Source organism: Anguilla anguilla, chromosome 14, assembly GCF_013347855.1.
Source record: "Anguilla anguilla isolate fAngAng1 chromosome 14, fAngAng1.pri, whole genome shotgun sequence".
Lineage (NCBI taxonomy): Eukaryota > Metazoa > Chordata > Actinopteri > Anguilliformes > Anguillidae > Anguilla > Anguilla anguilla.
In genome coordinates this window covers 18376763-18398636 of record NC_049214.1, presented here as the reverse complement: position 1 = coordinate 18398636, position 21874 = coordinate 18376763, and the positions used below count along the sequence as shown (strand labels likewise).

The window sequence follows — 21874 nt, the reverse complement described above, 5'->3', positions numbered from 1 at the left end:
TTCTTTGCCTTTTGGTGTTTCTGTCATCTCTTTCCCACACTGCATATTTGGAGAGCTGTAGGTGATTTATTTGTATGGGGATCAGGGGCTCTGTTTTCATGCCATGTGAAATTCTCACGAGGTGATTGGGTATACACACCTGCCAATCACAGGATTGCCGCGTGGTCTGTTGGTTGTCCCAGGGAAAATGACAGCTCAGCGGTTTGACACCATTTATAAATAAACGATCAATCAGACCTGCCACTGATCAAGGTGAAATGAATTACTGAGCATTTTCAGAAATAAGGAAGGCTGCTGGGTGCATCTGTAGTCCTGGTGATAATGCACATCTGCCGAGGTCCAAAGTGGACCCTGCTGTGCCTGAGGAGATGGGTGCATAAGAGGCCACACTGTATTAAAGCAGGGCGGCATTGTGGCGCAGAGGGTAGCACCGTCGTCTCATAGAAAAAAGGTCCTGGGTTCAAATCCGGCCTGGGCCCTTTTGTGTGGAGTTTGGATTTTCTCCCCCTGTCCACGTGGGCCCCCCTTGGGTACCCCAGCCTCCCCCCACAGCCCAAAGACATGCAGGTAAGCGAATTGGAGAGGGAGGCAGCTGGGTGCATTTGTAGGCCTGGGGATAATGCATATCTGCCAAGGTCCAAAGTGGACCCTGCTGTACTTGATGCATGATGCCTGAGGAAATGGTTGGATAAAAGGCCACACGCTGTATAAAAGCAGCACGGCTTGGTGGTGCGGTGGGTAGCACTGTCGTCTCACAGCAAGAAGGTCCTGGGTTCAAATCCACCCTGGGCCTCCCTGTGTTTTAGCCTGCATTCCCCTCCCCCCCATAGCCCAAAGACACACAGGCAAGCAAACTGGAGACGCTGGGATAGGCTCCTGCAACCCTGCAGACATAGATAATGGATGGATGCACAAAGGCAGGTTGGTTTCCCACAAAAAGTGAAATTTCTGAAAAATATCAGTAATGCTGCTTTTTTTTTTTTTGGGGGGGGGGGGGGGGGGGGGATTGGTGTTGGGACAGTTAGATCAGCAGAGCTTCCCCAATAGAGGCACAGTATGACTTTGCTATACGTGCTCATTTGAGCGTGTACAGAACTTGCACGGGGGACTTGCATTCCTTAACCGGCAATGTGGATATTGAGCGAGTGCTGAAACACTGACCCAGTTTGAGCGCATCTGGGCCAGGGTGTTCTGGGTAATGCGCCGGCAGCAGATGAGGGTAAACCATAACATGCTTGACCAGAGCCAGGATGCAATACAGTCCGGCTGATTACGGAGCGCTTCCATCTGGGAAAGCACTCAGGACCCCTGCCACTGAGTTCAGCCCTATTTTGGCTGCGACGAGAAGGGCAGCATGATACCCCTTACTTGCATCAGCTCGATGGGGGGGGGGGGGCGGTGGTAGGATGGTAACCGCCCGGTCCTCCTCAGCTCTGATGCAGGGTTTGTGCCGGCCAGGCTGTGGGTATTTTTAGCCGGGTGTAGGGTGGCCCGCCGCTGATGTGCTGACGCTCGCTGCTTTCGCTGGCGCTAGCGGGTTTCCCACCGCGTGGCGCGGGCCTGCCTGGGGGGGGGGGCTCATCACACGCTGGAGGTGATAATTCTGTTGGCTTTTCGCTGCTCTGGGCCGCCTCTCTGAGGTCAGAGAGGGGATACTGCAGGAGGGGCGGAGTCAGGTGAGCGAGGAGGGCGGAGGGACCACTCAGATTTCCTGACGACCCTGAGGGTGTGGCTTCCTCACACAGAGCTGAGCCGTTCAGCATTTCTCCCTTTTTAAACTGCAGGGCTCCCCTGTATGAAAGAACACTACGGGACATGTCACATGACCTTCATTACAAAGAACAAGGCTGAACTAATTTCCTGTTTTCTCGTCCTCATCAGGAAAGCTTGCTCTAATTACACAAGGTCAAACAAGATGTCGCTTTATAAAACATTAAACATATAGACTTCCTTTGCCTATTACACAAGGGGGGAACAGTAATGACCATACAGGTTAACCCAAGCAGAACATGTTTGTGGCACAGGATCACAGGGTGAAGTTGCCTGCAGTACCAGCGGAGTGAACGCAGGGTTAGCTGGCGAGGGAATCTGAGTTATCGTCTGGCTCTTTATATCATGTGATGCTAATTCTACCGGGAAGCTCTGCATCCGAGCAGTAACCGAGGATGCTTGAGCAGGGGAGATGTGAACTGCTGTAAGCACCATATGGGGATATGCTACTCGCTGGAATGTCTCCAGCCAGTGCCTGCCTGCCTGCATGCCAGGGTGATGTTCAGCCATCACGTGAAAGGGGATCTGTTTGGTACTTAACTAACGATTTGTGTTTTGTTTTATAATTAAGTTTTTACATGATCAAGAAAAAAATATTTTAGCTAGTAATTTTTTCCTTGCTAGTTTGATCACCATCAGCAAAAGATAAGCAGGCCTATGGCTGCTTTTGGACATCAGAATAGATTATTCTGTTTTTTAAATACATTCTGCTGTATCTTTGCTTCAGTAGTGAAACTTTCAGTGGCTGTAACTTATGCCTGGCATGCCTCAAAGCGATCATATTTTGTAGCTGTGCTTTGCACTTTTAAGCTCAGGTTGTCTTAAGTTCCTACAGCATCATAAGTGAGATTTGAAATGATTATTTGCATGTGATGGCAAAGAAAGAAGTACAGCCTTACATTCCTGTTTCAAAGCTGTGCCCACAAAACTGGCTGAGAGAAGCAGGGACTTTATTAAACCAAATCTGATGGTGTTTGGAGACTTTATGTGTGTGTGTGTGTGTGTGTGTATGTATGTGTATATATATATATATATATATATGGTATGAAGGTATTAGGGCTTGACACACAAAAGCGTATCTTCACCAGCTAGTTACTGTAGCTGAAATAAAGCTGTCCTGCTCTGATGGGCACATAAATCACTTCACAATTTTCATATGAGTCATATGACAGTCTGAAACTGCTAAGAGGTCAAAGTGCACCTGTGAAACTGAACAAAAAAACCAGTTATTCTTCGCTCCCAAGCTGTCAGGCATGTGCGCACACCCACACATAAGCGTGTACCCAGCACAGAGCCAGCTCTCTGCACACCTCCGTGCTCCACTGCTTCCACACCCCAGCTCGTTTGAGCTAGCTTACTGTTCTCGTGGCGGTTACCATGGTTTCACTCCCTTCCAGCTTTTTAGGGGTTTCTATTCTGTTCTGCCCTGGTTTTGTGCGGGCTCTTTTCTCTCAGGGAGAAAGGGAAAGTTCACCGGGCTCCTGAGAGTTATGGCCCCCCGTCTGAAAGGAGCACAGAGACGCTGAAGCGGGGAGACGGGAGGACCAGCGCTGGCCTCCCAGGCTAAGCTAGCCGCACGCAGCGGTTGCTAGGACAGCCGGACTCGCGGGGTGAAACAGCACCTATCCCAGCATTCCCCCTGCCTGAGAAAGCGCATGGAACTGCAGTCAATCTGGAACTGTGCAGAAATAACAGTCGACACAGCTAAGCGTAAATTACATGCTCGGGAGATTTAATGGAGCTGTTTAATGTTGTATTTCACAGAGAGGCAAACAAACATGTCTGGGCCACATGCTTGTTTCTGGAGAAAGGAAAAGCCCTAAAAGCTTGAATTTAACTGAGAGGAAAGATATGCAGGATTTTCTCAAATGAGCGCAGTGAATGGATGTTATGGCTAAACGTAGCCATGGGGAGCTCCCGGGGAATGAATCTGAACTTTAGGGAGTGTGACAGGGAGAGGGGGCCGGGGTACCCTTCTCAAAGCTGCTCATCATGCAGTGCTTCAACTGCAAAAAAATGTTGTTTTCTGTAATTCGGCAAAATTATAAAGAAGCAGTCCACAACTCCACGCAAACCTACACACGCAGTCCAAAGATGATCCACGTATTGTCTACTGTATAATGCCAGCTGCCAAAGAATCACAAATAATCTACTCCTGACCATTATATGTCCATAACTAATATTATTACACAGTACTCATATTTATTTTGAATATAATTAAAGTCATATGATTTATTATCTCATTTATGGAAATACATTAGGTTTTAGTTTTCATTCCATACAAAGAATCAGTTAAGGTAAAAAAAAAAAAAGTATTAAAAAGTGAACCATATTGCTGCTCAAGCTGAATATAAACAAAGAGTGGGGTGTACTGGGATTGGCTCAGCCTCAGGAAGTGCCTGTAATGCTCTTTGGTCAGAACAGAGGGACGACTCCGCCCCAAGGGCGGGCCCTGCAGCCACGCCCCCGTCCTGGGGCTACGAGGACTCGCCAAGGCACAGGACCGTCATGGGTGAGCCTAGGCCTACAACACTGCCAAATCAACACCCTGCCATCACTACTGCATGGCTTCAAACGAACGAGGCTTGGGGACAGATACGCTGGCACTGAAACGAGGAAACGCGGTGGTTTCCAGACACACATTTCCACACGAGCGGATAAACCTCATTTAATCTAACACAGATACACCGTCAGATTTTATTTCACACCAATGGGAAAATCAATTAAAATCACTTAACGGAGACAATGAAAATCCCCCGTGAGCACCTGGCATACAGCAGAAAGGTGGGAGACGTGGGAAAGAGAGGAGGTTCAGGTAAGCATTCACGCTCAATGAAAATTCACACAGAAAACAAAGTAGGGCGAAAGGCAGTTTGTGCAGATAGCTTTTTTTCAGACTTTAAATGCATGAAGTATACACAATGCAATCTACACTATTACAATGTCCACACTTTCATAATGCTTGGATGAAGGTACATTTTGGCATGTAATGGAGGAGACAGCGGATAGACATTTTAAGACAGAAGCTTTGAGCATAAACATGTCATAATCTTTAACGCAGTACATTAGGCAACATTAGTACAGTTACCGAGGGAAAAGTTGAAATACAAAACAAACATATGCTTCTTATATACAACCCAGTGCCTTTTGGAATGAAACCTTTTCTCAGCACACACAGGCTCTCCACTAACATCAACAATGACTTCAGTGAGCAAGAACCCATTATAAATATGAATAAGGTGCAAAGACCTCCCCTCACATACACAGCCCTCCCTCCCCTGGAACACAGATTAACATCGTAAGACTCATCTCCCCTCCCACACGCTCAGTGCACTTCCAGCCGGCCGTTGGTCCCGCCCTCTCACATCTGGAGGGGCGGGGTCACTGATGAGTCTGGGTCAAGAGGAGGCAGCACTACAAGCTACCTTAAATTAAGTGCTGTGTAGCGGAAACAAACTTCGGCTGGGGTCCTGGAGACCAGCGTAACTCATAAGGCTCTGGGGGCGGGGGGGGGGGGGGGGTGGCATCGGGGTCAGGGCCTGGTGGGGGTACAGGCCAAGAAAGGGAGGGGGGTTTGGTAGGAGCAGTTTTAGGAGCCTTGCCTCTGTGTGCAGTTACCCACAAGCATTCGCTACTCTGACCCAGCACTACAAATCTAAAGAACAGTTGGTCATAACTACAAGCCCCAACTAGTGGTCTAGTGCTGAATAACGCTCAGAGTTTTCTAGAACAACACCAACTCCCAGCACTCCTCACCTCAGTCAAGGTTTCGTCAAATTTACTGCGCCTCCTTCTCAGTCAACAGGACCAACCTCCTTTCATTTTCTTATCGTAAAACTTCACAGGAACACCAGACATTCAACACACGCCCACATACAGCATGCATGCCCATATACACGCATGCACGCCCATATACACGCATGCACGCCCATATACATGCATGCACGCACGCACGCACGCACACACACACACACACACACACCCGCCTGCCCCCCAAATGCACGCACACATGCACACGCCCATATACACGCACGTACACATACACACACACATACGCACATACGCTAGCACATTCACACCCACACATATATACACACCGACCAATATGTATGTATGTACGTAGAAAACAAAAGTTACTGTTAAACAGAAACAAATTAGAAAAGCTAACAAGTTTGAAAAGGAGGCTGTTAGCACTCGTACCTAACGATATTTCATTTTGACTGTTGTGCAGGTAGTCTGGAGCAGGACAGTAGATGGAGTGTTTCCCCGTGTCTGGAAGGACAGTTCAGACAGGTCTTTAGCGGCTTCCTTACCTGTTAAATATCAGTAGTATAAAGACTCCTCTAAAGTTAAAGCCTCTTTATTTTAAGTATGTTTTCGTTTGGGAAGGTTGTACCCAATGAACATTGTCCTTTTTCTTTTTCTTTTTTAAAAACCCCACTGAGTATTGACTCTGGTCCCAGGAGTGGGCGGTACCTCTGACCAGCGTGGGGGAGAGGGGGGAGGAGTCAGTCTCGTTCCCTGACCCCAGGTTAGGTGGTCTCTTTGCCCTGGGCGCCCGTCACAGTCTTGATGGAGGTTAACGTCCTGTTGAACCAGGTCTTCTTGGCCGCTTGGACTTCGTTCAGTGCCAGACCCAGATGGTGCTCCAGGTCCTGCAGGGAACCACAGCCAGAGGTGAGAGAAAATGAGGGACAGGGTGATTTGGGGAACCACTTTTTATGGGGGCTGGAGTGAGATCTATGGAAGGGGATGGCATTAATTAAGGGGTCAGCATAGGCTGGGGACAGCATTAGGGGGAGACCCCCGCAGGTACCTGGATCTTGCACTCAGCCTCCACTAACTGCAGCTTGGTCTGGGCCAGCTCCAGCTCCATCTCCCTCAGCTGGTTCTTCAGCGCCTCCTTCTCCTCGTCGGTGTCCTCCTCACTGCCCTCCTTGGGCACGCTCACGGTCTTCAGGCGGCCCTCCTTGTTGAAGAGCACGCTGCACTTCTCACAGCCCTCCACCTTTTGCTGCAGAGGATATCAGACATCGCAGGCGAGCCCAGATTCAACTATCTCAGATCACAGCTCTGCCCGCATCACTGCTGGGCCCAGCCACTTTCTGATTCAGAAGTGACCTGAGGACACCGGCAGGAGGACCTGCTGCTCTCATTCTCATTCTGTGAAAATGATCAAAGGTGCTGTTCTCCCATAGTCAAGGTCTTTACCTAAGCAGCATTCGCAACATAGTAATGAGGATGTCACCATCACAACTGTGCTGTCATTATGGAGACAGGAAGGTCATTATCCCACCTGCACTGTTACCGTGGAGACTGGGAGGTCATTATCATGCCTGCACTGTTACCGTGGAGACCGGGAGGTCATTATCACACCTGCACTGTCACTGTGGAGACAGGGAGGTCATTATCCCACCTGTACTGTAATAAGTGCTGTATAGTCACAGTAAGACTCAAAAGGCAGCCTTTTCCTCTGCTGCCTCAGTCATATCCTCCCATTGTCTCCATTCCTATCCTCCATCCTCCATTCCCTCCTGACTTCCTGTCCAACTCTATTTCTGCTCCACAGTGAGGCAGGCGGAGCGCTCAGCTGTGTAAGCGTGGAGGCGGAGTGTAAAGGCTCTCGTTTAACCCTCTCACACCAACGCAGTACCAGCCGCCCGTCACCGCAGGTCCCGCGCGCGAGAGGGGCGTGGCAATGACATCAGCCGGAGACGAGCGGCAGTAACGGCCTCCGGGCCTCCAATCTGAAGAGCCTGGAGTGGCAGACCAGTGACCCACTTTCCCACGAAGGGCCAATCAGCTGCTCTTCAGCGTCTCAAGAAGCCACTCGTCAGCTCGCTGGCCTGGCTACAGCGCGGAGGGGATAACGAGCGACAATCCCAGCGCCCCGCTACCGCTAATCCAGCCTCAACAACCAGTCAGGGTGAGAAATCTAGCTGGGTAAGGCCGCTCTAAAGCAGCCAGTACGCACCAAACGACCCGCCAACTTTCTGAAAACGAACCGTCGGCGAATACGACGGCAAACACCGCGATCAGTATGCTCAAAACAAACTCTGCCCTTCCGTATTTATGAAAACATGTCAGAGGCGTTAGCTATCAGCTATCATTTCGACAAAGGCCACCATTATTCATCCCCATCCTAAAGTCTTTATCAACGTCATCACACGATTGCAACGAATGAATTTTCTGTGATTATATGTGCAAAATTAGTTTCAATAGCGCTTGATTGAGCAATTTGCATTAATGTGTCGGTCATTCAGTTGCTCAATAGGGTGGCAGAAAACAGAGACAAAGACGATGTTCCCACAAGACAGTAGCGTGATGAAATGAACCGGAAAAGAAAGTTGACCAAAGTTGAAGAAACCCTGAGGCAACCAACCATGTAATATTTGGATGGACCAATTGCAGACGGGGAGGTCTGCAAACTTGCAAACTGCTTGTAAACAGGTTGCGCTGGGGGCATTCACACACTGCGACTTTCAAAACTCAAAACATTCTTTTTGTTCGTCTCTTGTTTGAAAAGGGTCGTTTAGTTTTATAGAGTTACACTGGTGCTTTCTGCCTCCACATGTGACAGTGGGATAGGAACACCTGTGAGTGTTACACTTTTGTGATGTCACAACAGCGGGGAGTTATTCTCTTGTCATGTGACCAACATTAGGGCGTTACACTACAATAATCTGACTGACAGCAAAGTGTTATGTATGTGCTAGTCACGTGACCGATGTTGGGTAAAGCTGCTCTCCACATGAGCGACGGTGGATCCACTCACCCGGATCTTCTCCAGCTCTCCCCTGTTGGCCGTCTGCTGCTTCTCCAGACGCTCGCTCAGCTGGGAGCAGATCTGTGGGATGCAAAGGGGGGGGGGGGGGGGGGCCACCACCGCGATCCAGAACAGGGTGGTTCAACGCTGTGCCCGCTGAAGAGGCGAAAGGCAGCCAATCCCTGCAGGGCGTGCGGCCTCTGCCCCTCCCTCAGCCCGCGTTGTAATCCCGGCTCCGCTGCCTCTTACAGTAAGCACGTTAGCACGTTAGCACCGCTTCACAGCTCAGCTCATTATGAGATCAGCGGCCACTTGCGTCTCCAAGGCTGCCATCTAAAATCCGTTCGCAGAGAGGCGCCTTAACCGCAACACTGATAAATCAGCACGCTAAACACAGCGCTCATCAAGGTCTACAGCCTCCACTTACTAACAAGAAAAACAGTGCTTTTTTTTATTTATGAAGCAAACCCTGCTTTTGTCACCACAGTGTCTTAAGCGCTCCAGAGAAAAACACAAATGCAGCCCTAACTCAACTAGAACAATGCAACAAAGAAACTTAGAGACTTTCTGAAAATGTCTTGCTTTATTTAGAATGTGACCAGTGAAACGGTACAGGCAGACAGACAGACAGACAGACAGACAGGCCTCCCGTTGGTGACACATAAAAGGCGGGCTGTGCGGTGCTTTTTTCCTTGCGAGGAGAAGGACGGGTCGTTTTGTCTATGAGAGCGTTTCATCATTTTTATTTTTCGGCTGAAGGGGGGGGGGGGGGGGGGGGATGAAATGAGATCTGCGGTGAAGCTCTCCCCTGTGCTGGCAGACACAAGCACTGTACTGACATTTCAGCTTCAATTAACAGAAAGCACCCTCAAAGTGGAGGTCCAACCAGGAGCTGCCCTCCACGCCCGGTTCCCCAGCACCCGACTCAACGTTACCCAGCACCCCGTACAGCTCTGCGTGCGGCTCTCTCTCTCCCGCTCCCCGTCCTCAATCCTCACCTCATCCCCCTCTTTCCTACCTGTCCTCTAGCGCACAGCTCAGCCACGTGTGTTGCCAAGTGCCAGACACCTCTCCCAGATCGGAGGAGAAGAAACCATTATCAGGCGCTGCAATAAATCAAGCTGTCACGGCGACCATTAAAATGTGATCACCAGGGGAGAGGGCTGCGACTATTTTTAAAAAAGCGCCTTTCAGAGGCGTCTGATTTGAAGAGTGTTCACACACAAAGCGCCCCGTCCAGGTGTCTGTTTCCCCTACTTAGCGCACATCCTAATTACTACTGTACAGCAAAGGGCTCCAGCATTCAGCTTTTAATTAAAAGTCTGCGTAGAATCTGGCCACAGAAAAACTGCTTTCATAAACTGTCTCCTTAGCTGTCCTCTGAAAACATAACAAAGCATGAAACACCTACTATTAAAAGATTTTTTTACCCCTAAGTGCTCTGTGGGTCTCCCGTTTATAATGGTCTTTTTGGTGGGATTTTAACATGAAGTAAATAAATCAGATTCTCAAAATGAGGACACAGCCTATCCATAAACTCATGGTCTTCAAAATTTGTTCACCAGGACTATTTTCTGACAGCTGAGTGCAAAACTTAGGAAATGTCTGGGGGATTTATTTCCAGCAGCTATAAGTGAAAAAGAGGACAAACACCCCTACGCAGACACAATCAGGTGACAAGACTGGGACACCAGCCTCTCCCTCCCTGTAAGGTGTTTTGGTAAACAGCCATGGATATTTGCTAATCTGATTCCTTATTTCAGCATATCCACTTGATTTCTTAATTTGTTTGGTTCATATTAATTGATGTGAGCTCCATTTCAGTGAAGCTAGGTACAGGTTGCTATGCTAGGTACGCTATTGTTAGTGTATAGATGTGTGTGTGAGTGTAAACCAGCGCTGCGCAGAGCAGAGGCCCTGACTGTGCAGAGCCACACTCACCTGCTTGTACTCGCCGATGATGGAGCCGTTCTTCCGGATCTCCGACTCGGACTTGTCCAGCTCCCGTCGGCACATTTCCTTGAGCTGGGGAGAAGGGGCGGGGCTTATGTAACCAGCGCGGGGCCTCAGAGGCAGCGGCGTGCGACCCGCTCAGCGCTCGCCGGTCTGAGGCGGGGCCCGCGGGGAGAGCCGGCGCTCACTGTTCAGCTACCCTGCGTTTAACCGGGTAGCCCCACTGAGGATGAAATCTCCCTTTCAAAAAGAGACCTGGCAACCTGCCCGGCTACGCTTCCCTGAAAAATATGTCTTACACGACAGGGCAATTTACTCTGGCATTTCAAAGTATGTAGAATTATAGCGTTTACAAGCAGCTTTTCAGAAGTCCGACTGGACACATTAGTGAATGAAGCGTAAGGCAGCAGTAAGGCTGGCGCCTACAGGCTAACAGACCTGCCCTGACTCCACCTCCAGTCTCCTCTTCTCATCCTCCGACTCCACCAGCTTCTGCTTGGTCATCAGCAGCTCCTTGTTGAGGGCATCTGCCTTCTCCTCAGCCTGTGGATAACAGCGCAGTGTTAACACAGGTTAGCATAGAGCAGTTTTAACAGGCTAGCACAGAGCAGTGTTAACACAGGCTCGACACGGCAGTTTTAACACAGGTCAGCACACAGCAGTGCTAACACAGGCTAAACACAAAGCAGAGTTAACAGGCTCAACACAGAGCAGTGTTAACACGGGCTCAACACAGAGCAGTGTTAACACAGGCTAAACACAGAGCAGTGTTAACACAGGCTAAACACAAAGCAGAGTTAACATAGGTTAGGCACAGCAGAGTTAACACGGGAGGGAGAGGCAGAGGGTGATGAGGAAAGCAGAGGGTGGGGGAAGCAGTAATAATGAGCCCTGCTGGACCTGTTTGAAAGAAATGACCTTTAACCTCAGCTAACCGTAATACAGAGTGAGTGACACACAGAGAGTTAATAACAGAAGCTCATGGAAGTCACAACATTTATATGTTTATATATACTCCCGACTGATTCTGGAGCATCAGACGTCACTCAGGGTCACTCAGGAGCATGCTGGACACAGCACCTTATGCAGCGTGCATCCCATAATGCAACACTTGTTACAGAGGACAGACAGACAGGAGAGAGCGATAGAGAGGAGGAGAGCACTCACGTTGTCCAGGTCCTTGCGCAGCGCGATCTTGCTGCTGACCAGCTCGTGGGCCAGGTCGTCGTTTTCCTGCTCCAGCCGCATGTTGGCTTCCTGGAGCCTCCGGTTCTCCCTCTGCGGATCAGCAAAGCACCGCGTTGGTCCCCCTCAGCACCGCGTCTGCACTTCCTGTTTCCTCCCTACGTCCTGTGACCAGGGCTGCACCCCGTGACCGCCTCGGGCCTATCTAATGTTTAACCGTCCCAGTAAAGACAGCAACCTTTGAGAAGATCCTGAAGGGCTGATTAAAGATTGACCTGCTGCACGCTCATTCTGCTCTACCTAGGAGACTGGATGCACTGGCACACTAAAGGAAAGTTACAGGGACTTGTTCCAAGTTTGACATTCCCCCTCTCCAGTGTTCAGAAGAGGGGAAATATTATTTAGAAGATGCTGGGTGTGCGTATTTTACTCTCTTACAACGCTGACAAAAACAGCCTCATAACTCACCAGAGCACACACTCTGAAACAGGATTTAAATAAAAAAGATAAAGTCATCAAATAATCAGGAGATCAGTGTTGCCTATGCAATTTCAACTTACCACATTCCAGATAATTAATCAATTACTGTACAACTGAAGTCACCTCAGCTAACCTGCAACACTTTAGAAACAAAGCGTGCACCATGCAGTGTAGGCTGGGGGGGGGGGGCTTTCATCACAATATTGTACAAGAGAATACACTGTATATACTTCAAAGCACACACTATTACACACTGAAATCCCTACTCCAGAGCGCATCTATGGACCTGTGCATAATTCCCTTACAGTAACACTACTACACACAGGCAGTGAGGCGCTGCTACACAGGCATACTGTGGGGTGTGTGAGATGTGCCATGCGCCACAGGCCCCTATGCCACAGGGCATGCTGGGAGACGGGTCACTGAGGTGATTAATCCCGCGCGCGCGAGGAGTCCCTCAGAGGAGACTGAGCATGCTCCAGCACGCCGCCTCAGAGAGGCTCTCGAGCGATATCTATCTTCTCATCGCTCTTCCTCCTCAGAATGACATCCTCATCAGAGCCGAGGGCCTCTCCCTCCTGCTTACTGCCTCATTACGGAACAGCAATCTGAAGAAATCTCTCGTATGCTAATGCCCCGAACCCAGTCAGCCTGAAATGTATGTAAATCTATTCGGCTCGGCAAACCCCAAACCCCGCTCGGTTATTAATGCAATTTCTCCTAATGATTATTCTCTACCCGAAAACACTCACCTCATTCTGTGCTCGTGTGCTCACACACACGTACACAAGAAAACAATTCTCTTCCTGTTTACAGATAAGGGAGAGACAAGTGATGGAGGGAGATGGATGAAGGGATCTCCAAGGAAGTGACTTCATGCTCAGAATAATTGTCGCTATAGACAAGACACACACTCAAAACGTCTATGCTATTCTGACACACACACACTTACAGACACACATACGCGCGCGCGCGCACACACACACACACACACTCTCCCCCGCACGTGGCAGCTGTCACTCAGGCTGAGCCGGTCCCATAGGGGGCGCTGTTGCGGCAGCATGTACCTCGTATCTCTCGATGGGGGCCTCCTGCTGAGCCTGCTGCTCCCTCATGGTGTGGTACTCCTTCTCAAACTTCTTCAGCTTCTTCTGGCTTATCTGCAATCACAGAGCCAGCCACAACAGCATTGTTTAAATTCACTTCCTGCAGAGATCAAACGGGGCCCAGAACAAACAGACGCTGTCTCACATAGGAGGGGTTCGGCTCCCCAAACACGCATTTAAAATGCTTAACTCTTTAGATGATCCAGGGTGTTCGGTGGAACCGGCTAGCTATACTCCCAGCTCCAGTGGCTCAATAACGCAATCCCAGCATGCTCCTGGGTCAGATGTTTGAGTGTAGATGATCCACCAGCAAACACAGCAGGCCTGACTGGATCTGCTGCTGTGTGCTGGTGTACAGGTTCTCCACTGGAGACCAGGCCAGGAATCCCCCCCTAGTCAATAATGTGTCCCAGGCTGAGGACACTGATCTAATCAGCACAATGCACAGTCACATCACTGCACACACTTCCAGTCCCGAACAGTGTGACTTCCAACAGTAACAGTGGAACATCAACACAAGTCTTAGAGTTCATAATTATTTTGAGAAAACCACCAAATAAAGGAACCAAGATATGAGAAAAATATTGTTTTATAAAGAAAATAACTCCCTTACATTCACCAGTCTATTTTAAACAGTCTAAGAAAACTTCAAAACACTTGCAAAATTCTGGTTTTAAGAATAGGAGCATATTTCATTGGCAGGTGTTTGCATAGTGTGAACACTGCTTTATGTTACTCCAGTAAATGCAGCCCATTTAGCATGGCTGGAGAGTTAGTGGCTCTGCAGTTATAAGCGGGACAGACACAGCCTGTTCCACAGGTGGGCCTGACAATGGCTCCACTGACAGGCACGGCGCGGCACAGCGGAGGGGTCCACCCTCAGCAGAGGTGCTTTTCATTCCCCCTCTGAGCGAGTGAGAGGCGCAGTGTGCTCTGGAGAGAGGCAGCTCAGCACTGGGCTCAAAGGGCCTTCTTTACTGGGTGACACGCGGACGGATCTGCAGAGCGACAGCTCGCGACTGGGGAGGGCCTCACGGGCACTGTGTCCATCCTGAAACTCCCAGCCCTCATTAAGGCTCAGAGCACAGGATGTGACCAGGAACAGGAAGTAGGCCCCCTTCACCCTGCCCCAACAGAGAGGGTGTGGGTAGAGGCACAGCATACATAACAGAGGTGTGTGTGTGCGTGCGTGTCTGCGTGTGCGTGCGTGTCTGTGTGTGTATGTGTCTGCGTCTGTGTGTGTCGGCATGCGTGTGTGTGTGGGTTTCTGTATGTGGGCATGCGTACGTGTGCATGTGCGTGTGAGTGTGTGTGCCTGCGTGTGCGTGTGTGTGTCTGTGTGTGTTAGATGGAGAGGGTGCTGGGAGGCTAGGCCACAGACAGCAGGTCCACAGCACAGACAGGCCATGAATTACAGCACAGCTGAGTCTGATTAAAAACTCACCTCAGGGGAGAAACCGTGCCGCCCCTGGGAAAGCAAAGGCTCAAATGCTGAGGACATTTTCCAGGCCAGTAAATCCCGTCTCTGTCCCTGCACCCTGCCTGCAGGGGCTTCTGGGATCAGCAGAGGGGACAGCCCGCAGACCCGTCAGTGGGCTCAGGCTGATCTGGGAACAGCCACACTAGAACAGGATTAGGGGCCTGTCTACGCAGCACCTCTCACTGTTGTTTCTGTTCTTTGGGCCCTGATTGAAAGCATCACACCAACCAACCCGACGTCTGTTCCCATACAACCCCACATCTTTTACCGGCTGGAAAAATGACGCAACTTCATATGCTTGTTCTAGGAAGTGACATGAAACGGTACAACAGCAAGCAAATCACAGAATATGCTTCTGAAGTGGAGGCTGCAGGTACAAGTCCCAGGAGTGGGGAGTTTATTTATTTTTTTCGACAGGGGGGGGGAGGGAGAGGAATAATAGACAGACAGAGACACTGTTCGTCATGTTCTCAGTGCCGAGCTGGCAGATTTAAGGCCATGGAAGCAGAACAGAAACACGGTGTTCTCCGCTCGGAACATACGGCAGGCGCTGTCACGGCAACGCTGCGAGGGGCGGGGCGGAGACCGGAGACCGGATCGCAGGAGCGGAGTGAGCGAGCGGATCAGAACTCCTTAATGTGCATCAACAACACGAGCAGAGATGGAGCATTAGGACACGTCAAAGGGACAGAGATAGCCCCACACAGACTGACTGACGCAATATGCAATTCTGCAGTGGATCTGAGGCCTTTCAGGAATACTCACTGAACTTACTTCTGTCTGATGGCTAAATGAATGCTAAAGTGTTCTGCAAAATTAGATTTGCAAAAAAAAATGTAATGGAAGTCATCCTGTCTCTCTAGGACTCAATAACAGTGCCAGAACCCTGTAAGAGGACCTTGTAAGTGCACTGCTTACCTTCAATTCACTACTCGGTAATACAATTAACACTTAATTGCAGGTCCTTAGCAAGTCAGCACATCGCTAATTTTATGTGTTTACATTAATAGGACTTTATTAAGAATGCGGGGAGGACACCGAGAACATTATTACAGGGCATTATAACATCATTACTCTGAAGTGGAAAGCAATGCAGGTTTACATAAAATAGCAGTTCACCACTGTGCTGATATCATCTCTTAAAGGGAAGAGACTTAACACTACTGAATGGATTCTACACTCACTCAAAGAGCACAGAGCAGGTTACATACCCCTCTCCACCAATCATATGCAGGAGAGGGCGGAGCCTTCATTACATATCACACTCTACTAATCACACAGAGGAGAGGGAGGAGGCTTCATTACATACCCCTCTCCACCAATCATATGCAGGAGAGGGCGGAGCCTTCATTACATACCCCACTCCACTAATCACACAGAGGAGAGGGTGGAGCCTCCATTACATACCACACTCCACTAATCACATAGAGAGGAAGGAGGCTTCATTACATACCCCACTCCACTAATCACACAGAGGAAAGGGCGGAGCCTCCATTACATACCACACTCCACTAATCACATGGAGGAGAGGACGGAGCCTCCAGGACCTCTGTCAGACACTTTTCAGGTCTCTCCCTCACTGTGAGGGACAGGGGAGTACTTCAGCCACTCAGCCCTAAACCGTAAACTACTCCACCCACACTACCTTAGACAGGGGAGGGCTGAGAGAGTGGTAGAGAGTGTGTGTGCGTGTGTGTGTGTGTGTATGTGTGTGTGTGTGAGGGAGTGGTGTGTGTGTGTGTGTGTGTGTGCGCGTGAGAGAGAGAGGAGTCAGAGAGGTGTGCCGTGCTCTGGATGTCTGAGATCTCAGAGCTGTCTGAGGGACTGACAGGGAGCCGTGAGGCTTTTATAAAATGGCAGCAGTGTGTGCCGCAGAGCAGCCCTGGAGGAGGGTGAGTGTGGGCCAGGCTGCGGTGGAGGTGACGGCTCGCCCGCGCGCCGCTGTTCGCTGCTCCCGTTTCCCAGAGAAGCGCTCTTTATCCCGCCGCTGATCCCGCCGCTGATCCCGCCACCTGGCTGGATCCTCCAGAACGGCGGAATTAGCGTGTGCCTGAGAGCACTGACACCCGGAGCACCTCGCACGCTGGGCTCAGCCCCTAATCTCCCTAATCCCACAGGGACCACGCCCACACGCACGACCCCCCGCCTCCTCCAGCACGGGTCACAGGAAACCGGGGGTCAAGAGGGGTCACAGGGGTCGAGGGGCTATTCCCCCTTACCACAGCCAAACACCTACTAACACTTAGCTCAGAGTCTCCTATGAGTGAGTAACAACTGTGAGTTCTCTCCCTTAAAGGCATAAGCCACATCTACAGTAAAGCGCCAAACCGTACTTACAGCAGCATAATGACTGATTACAATATAAGTAATGACATACTTACCTGCACCACTTGCTATGTTAGCTTTAGAAAGCTGGAGAGTAATGCAGGAAGTACTTTACACAATTGTGGTTGTTTAAACCCTGCAAGTAGCACTGCTATAACATTATATCCAGTCAGCTCAACTCCCCATTAAGAGTAACAGGAGAAAAACCCCACTGGAGCAGATCCACAGCATTTGAGCCTCCAGTGTTAAAAAAACAGCATAAGCAATTGAGGTCATTCTAGAAGCAGAGCACAGAGCACATTCTAAACTCCAGCACAGAGCAACAGCACCCTCTAGTGCCAGACCCAACAAGGAGGAAACAAAAACTATCAGGCATGCAGCCACAAACTTCACCACCGCCTATAAACAAGAAAGATTTTTTGGTCAGAATGTTGAACCTTCAAACAGAAGCGAGCAGTTTGTCATGAAAGACATGTTCAACAACGCAGGCACCGCACATCAACACCTAAGACTGACTCCCCTCTCACAACGACAAATGTAATCTCCTACTTTGCATTTTGGAACATCTATGGGATTCTGCACTGCGCCTAACAAGACTGCAAGCCCTAGTAATCCACTTCAGAGACTCGTAGGGAGGCAGGCTCGCAGATCACACAGGGACTGGAAAGCAGTTATTGATCACCTTCATGCTGCAGGCCAGCTCCATCAGCTTCTTGGCGTTCTCCTCCGATCGGTAGCGCTTGGGGACGGGGACGCGGAAGAATTTCAGGGCCCCCTCGAAGTCGGTCTGGAGCAGGTCATCCCTGGAGGTCTGCAGAGAGACGCAGAAGCGGGCGGTTAGGGGCCAGCGCAAATGGCCGAGCTCTAATCTGGATTCCTCACCATCGCTGCCCAGATTCCAACTCCCCCGCCGCGGGCAGGGCGGGGAGGGAAACAAAGTGCTTTCTCTCAGCTCTTGGCAGAGGCAGAGCGAGAGAGAGACAGAGGGCCTGGATGTGTGTGTGGGCTCGGCATGGACTGTGACATCACAGGCCGTTCTAATGGCAGACAGCGCTTCGGAAGGGATGTGTGCGTGGGCTCAGCATGCACTATGACATCAGATGCTGTTCTAATAGACTATGATATCACAGGCTGTTCTAATGTACTGTGACATCACTGGCTGTTCTAATAGGCTGTGACATCACAGGCTGTTCAAACGGATTATGACATCACACACAGTTCTAATGGACTGTGACATCACACGCTGTCCTAACGGCAAGGGAATATGCACTGGCCTAAACACACAGGAAACATTTCCACAAACTGGAGGGGGGGAGAGAGTGAGAGATTGAGAAAGAGAGAGAAAACGAAGAGAGAGATGCAAGCTTCCAGCTGCAGACATACCTTCAGCAAGGCCAGAGCCACGTTGAAGATGACACTGATGCCCTGCCAGAGAGAAAAGGAAGACAGTTAGCATGTGTGGCCTGTAGGACCCCATTCTCTCCCAGTTTCGATTGCTGAACAAGTGCAAATCTACTGGTGAGACCATATTGCACCTCTGTCTATAACCCTCTCTTCTTTCCCCCAGTCAGAACAAAGTGCAAAAATAAAGAGGGCAGGCCATAAAGGTAAGGACTCAATTTTACAATCTGACAGGAAATACTGAAAATAAACTGCTTGTGAATTGTAGCAGGTAATTAGTAAATCGTAAACAGTGAATATTTATATAAAATACAGCGTGCCAAATACACATACAATAGGCCTGTGAGTGTGGCATATGGCTATTTATTACATTCCATACCTAGCTGTAAATGACTGCATTGTTTAGCATGCGCAGGGCTGAGTCGTCACTGCTAATTTGCATAGTTATTTAAACTAGCTGTGAAAGCTAAATGGTGCACGAGCCTAAAGCTGCGCTGGATAAATGAATGCAGGCCTGCCAAATGCGTTTTGGGGAGACTGGCTTTGTTTTGCTTGGCTATGGAATGTGAGCGCGCCGGGCCGGCGGCAACAAATGATCCAAGATAGTCCACTTGTGCTTTACACCTGAGGCCTGCTGCGCCAGAGGGGCCTGTGTGTGCCTGTGAGTGACTGTGTGCCTGTGTGTGCCTGTGAGTGACTGTGTGCCTGTGTGTGCCTGTGTGAGACTGTGTGAGACTGTGTGCCTGTGTGTGCCTGTGAGTGACTGTGTGACTGTGTGTGCCTGTGTGTGACTGTATGTGACTGTGAGTGACTGTGAGTGCCTGTGTGTGACTTTATGTGACTGTGTGTGCCTGTGTGTGACTGTATGTGACTGTGTGTGCCTGTGAGTGCCTGTGTGTGCCTGTGAGTGACTGTGTGTGCCTGTGTGTGCCTGTGAGTGCCTGTGTCTGCCTGTGTGTGATTGTGTGTGCCTGTGAGTGACTGTGTGTGCCTGTGTGTGGCTGTGTGTGCCTGTGAGTGACTGTGTGTGCCTGTGTGTGACTGTGTGAGACTGTGTGTGCCTGTGTGTGCCTGTGTGTGCCTGTGTGAGACTGTGTGACTGTGTGTGCCTGTGTGTGACTGTGTGTAACTGTGTGTGCCTGTGTGTGACTGTGTGTGACTGTGTGTGACTGTGTGTAACTGTGTGTGCCTGTGTGTGACTGTGAGTGCCTGTGTGTGCCTGTGCGTGCCTGTGTGTGACTGTGTGGGCCTGTGTGGGCCTGTGTGGGCCTGTGAGTGCCTGTGTGTGACTGTGTGTGCCTGTGTGTGACTGTCTGCCACACAGCCTGGATATATAGCCTTATTTCTGCTACACTTACTGAAAAGCGCTTGTAGGAAAGGCTAACTGTACGATGTTCTCCATATTATGCACATTTGTAACATTTCACTGTAACAGTTTTATAGTTTTTTTGGTCAGCACCAACCACCCCTCTACCACTCCAAACTTTTTGCACCTGAATGTTAAATTGTAAAGACATTGATACAGGAAAACAATAGTAAAAATACAACGTAATTAAAAATAAAAATGAGAGAATGGGTTGATGAGAATGACATGAATTAATATAGTTAGAGAGATAAATATACTGCATATATTTGTACATATTGTATAGGTATATACAAGAATGTATACTATATATGGCAGCTGCACCCAAGTCACAGTGTACCCAGGATTTTCTGTTTGTAACACTTGTAAAATCAGATCACAAATGTAAATGCCTGGCATAGCACTCAACACCATGCAAGTAGCTCTGGACAAAACCTACACTGAGAGCTATAGAGCACAAAAACATGTGGCACAAAGCTGGGCAGTAGGTGGTCGAGTTAGAGTCTTGCTTTGGTCTGAAAGAAGTCCTTTGTTTATTTTTGGAGCCATAAAGGAAATGGCGGCTCTAAATCGTAGTGGCTAACCATAGCTAAGGATGTGGGTACTGCATGGCCTGTATTACTACAATACCATGGATTCCATATTGCACCACCTAACACTGTGGATCCAGTGGTAGAGGTAATTAGCCAAGGAAATCTCATCAGAATGTCTAAAAATGTTAAGACACTGAAAAAAACTTGAAATACAAGGGATGAAAAAAGAACATTAGTTAGTGTTCAGAACACTACCCATGTTATTTCTGTTCTGACATAAATCTTAATCTGATCTGTGGACATGTATGGGGCAGTTCCGAAAGTGATCTCACTGTGATCTGTGGCCATGTATGGGGCAGAATGTGTAGAGATTCGTAAGAACGAAGCACAGACTCAGATACAACACCTGACAGAAGGCCAGAGAAATGCATTAAAGCTTTTGGGAGGACAGGATTCCCTGAAAACCAATCATCTCCTACCCAGATCAATGCAGTGTGTACACAGCTATAAATACTGCTTTAGCATGCACAGACATTTTGCAGATTGGGTTTTGAAGCACTCCCACTGGATGTGACTCAAAGTTTGGAAATGAATTGTAGGCCAGGACTACAAAAGTACACTGGGGAAAGACAACTCTATCAACAGATTTTTGTGATAAAGTTGCAAAGTTAATTCCCAGTTCACAAAGAAGAAAAAAATTTTCTCTTGTCTGACTACAGTAAATGCTGAAAGGACTGTACCACCGTACAGTACAGCCAGTTTTTATCTTTTATCTGTCTGACTTCAATATCTGCATTTAGTAATGACATTACTATATAGCAATATAACCCAAAGCATATCGGACCAACACAAGTAGTCTATTTTTTAGGTATTTGTGTCTCTAGCATACATTCATAAATTGTAATAGATTCATGATTGTCCATACATAGCTACTTTTGTTCATGAAAATATAACCTATGTTACCAAAGTCTTACAGTAAACACAAAGCTTTATCCCAAATTACAGTGAAAGTCTGGCACCAAGTTCAAGTCTACTGAAAGGGACTAAAGTGAAACAGTCTCTGTTTGCTGCAAACAGGACTCGTCTAATTTACAATGGCCAAGCCGGCGTTCCCTTTACTTCAGCCTGCTAATTTAATCCGGGCCACACCATTTGTGTTATTGATCACTGGAGGCGCAGCCTGCTTCAGAATAAGAGAGGAAAAGGGGGGAGAGGAGGAACACCAGGGAGGGGCGATGAGGAAGGGAGCAAGATGAATAAATAAAATGGCCTCATGCGTTTTATCTAGAGTGGATGATGATAATGCAAAATGCAATACTTGAAACAAAACAATATAATGCAATCCTGGAAACATTTCCAGCTTAATTAAACACATAATGATTAATGGAGTGGGCTTAGCTTAAGCAGGATAATTATACTGCATTTGAACCTCCTCTAGCAAACAATGCTGGTGAGGGGACATGTTCAGCTAATGACAGTCATGCTTGCACATTCATTGCGCTAATGTTAATT

General features: G+C 48.9%; 1 protein-coding gene across 7 annotated transcripts in view; it reads right to left on the bottom strand.

Annotated features, from left to right (window-relative positions):
* Positions 1 to 6075: 6075 nt before the first annotated feature.
* LOC118212403 (rab GTPase-activating protein 1) overlaps positions 6076 to 21874 on the bottom strand; it is an 82937-nt gene continuing 67138 nt past the window's right edge. For all 7 annotated transcript variants that reach the window (XM_035390233.1, XM_035390231.1, XM_035390234.1 and 4 more), the window contains 9 exons: positions 18449 to 18490; positions 17748 to 17876; positions 13222 to 13314; positions 11657 to 11767; positions 10928 to 11032; positions 10478 to 10561; positions 8546 to 8617; positions 6587 to 6784; positions 6076 to 6425 (listed from right to left, as the gene is read on the bottom strand). In XM_035390233.1, coding sequence (XP_035246124.1) covers positions 6303 to 6425; positions 6587 to 6784; positions 8546 to 8617; positions 10478 to 10561; positions 10928 to 11032; positions 11657 to 11767; positions 13222 to 13314; positions 17748 to 17876; positions 18449 to 18490 — 957 coding nt within the window. In that variant the 3' untranslated portion in view covers positions 6076 to 6302. The remainder of the gene's footprint in view (positions 6426 to 6586; positions 6785 to 8545; positions 8618 to 10477; positions 10562 to 10927; positions 11033 to 11656; positions 11768 to 13221; positions 13315 to 17747; positions 17877 to 18448; positions 18491 to 21874) is intronic.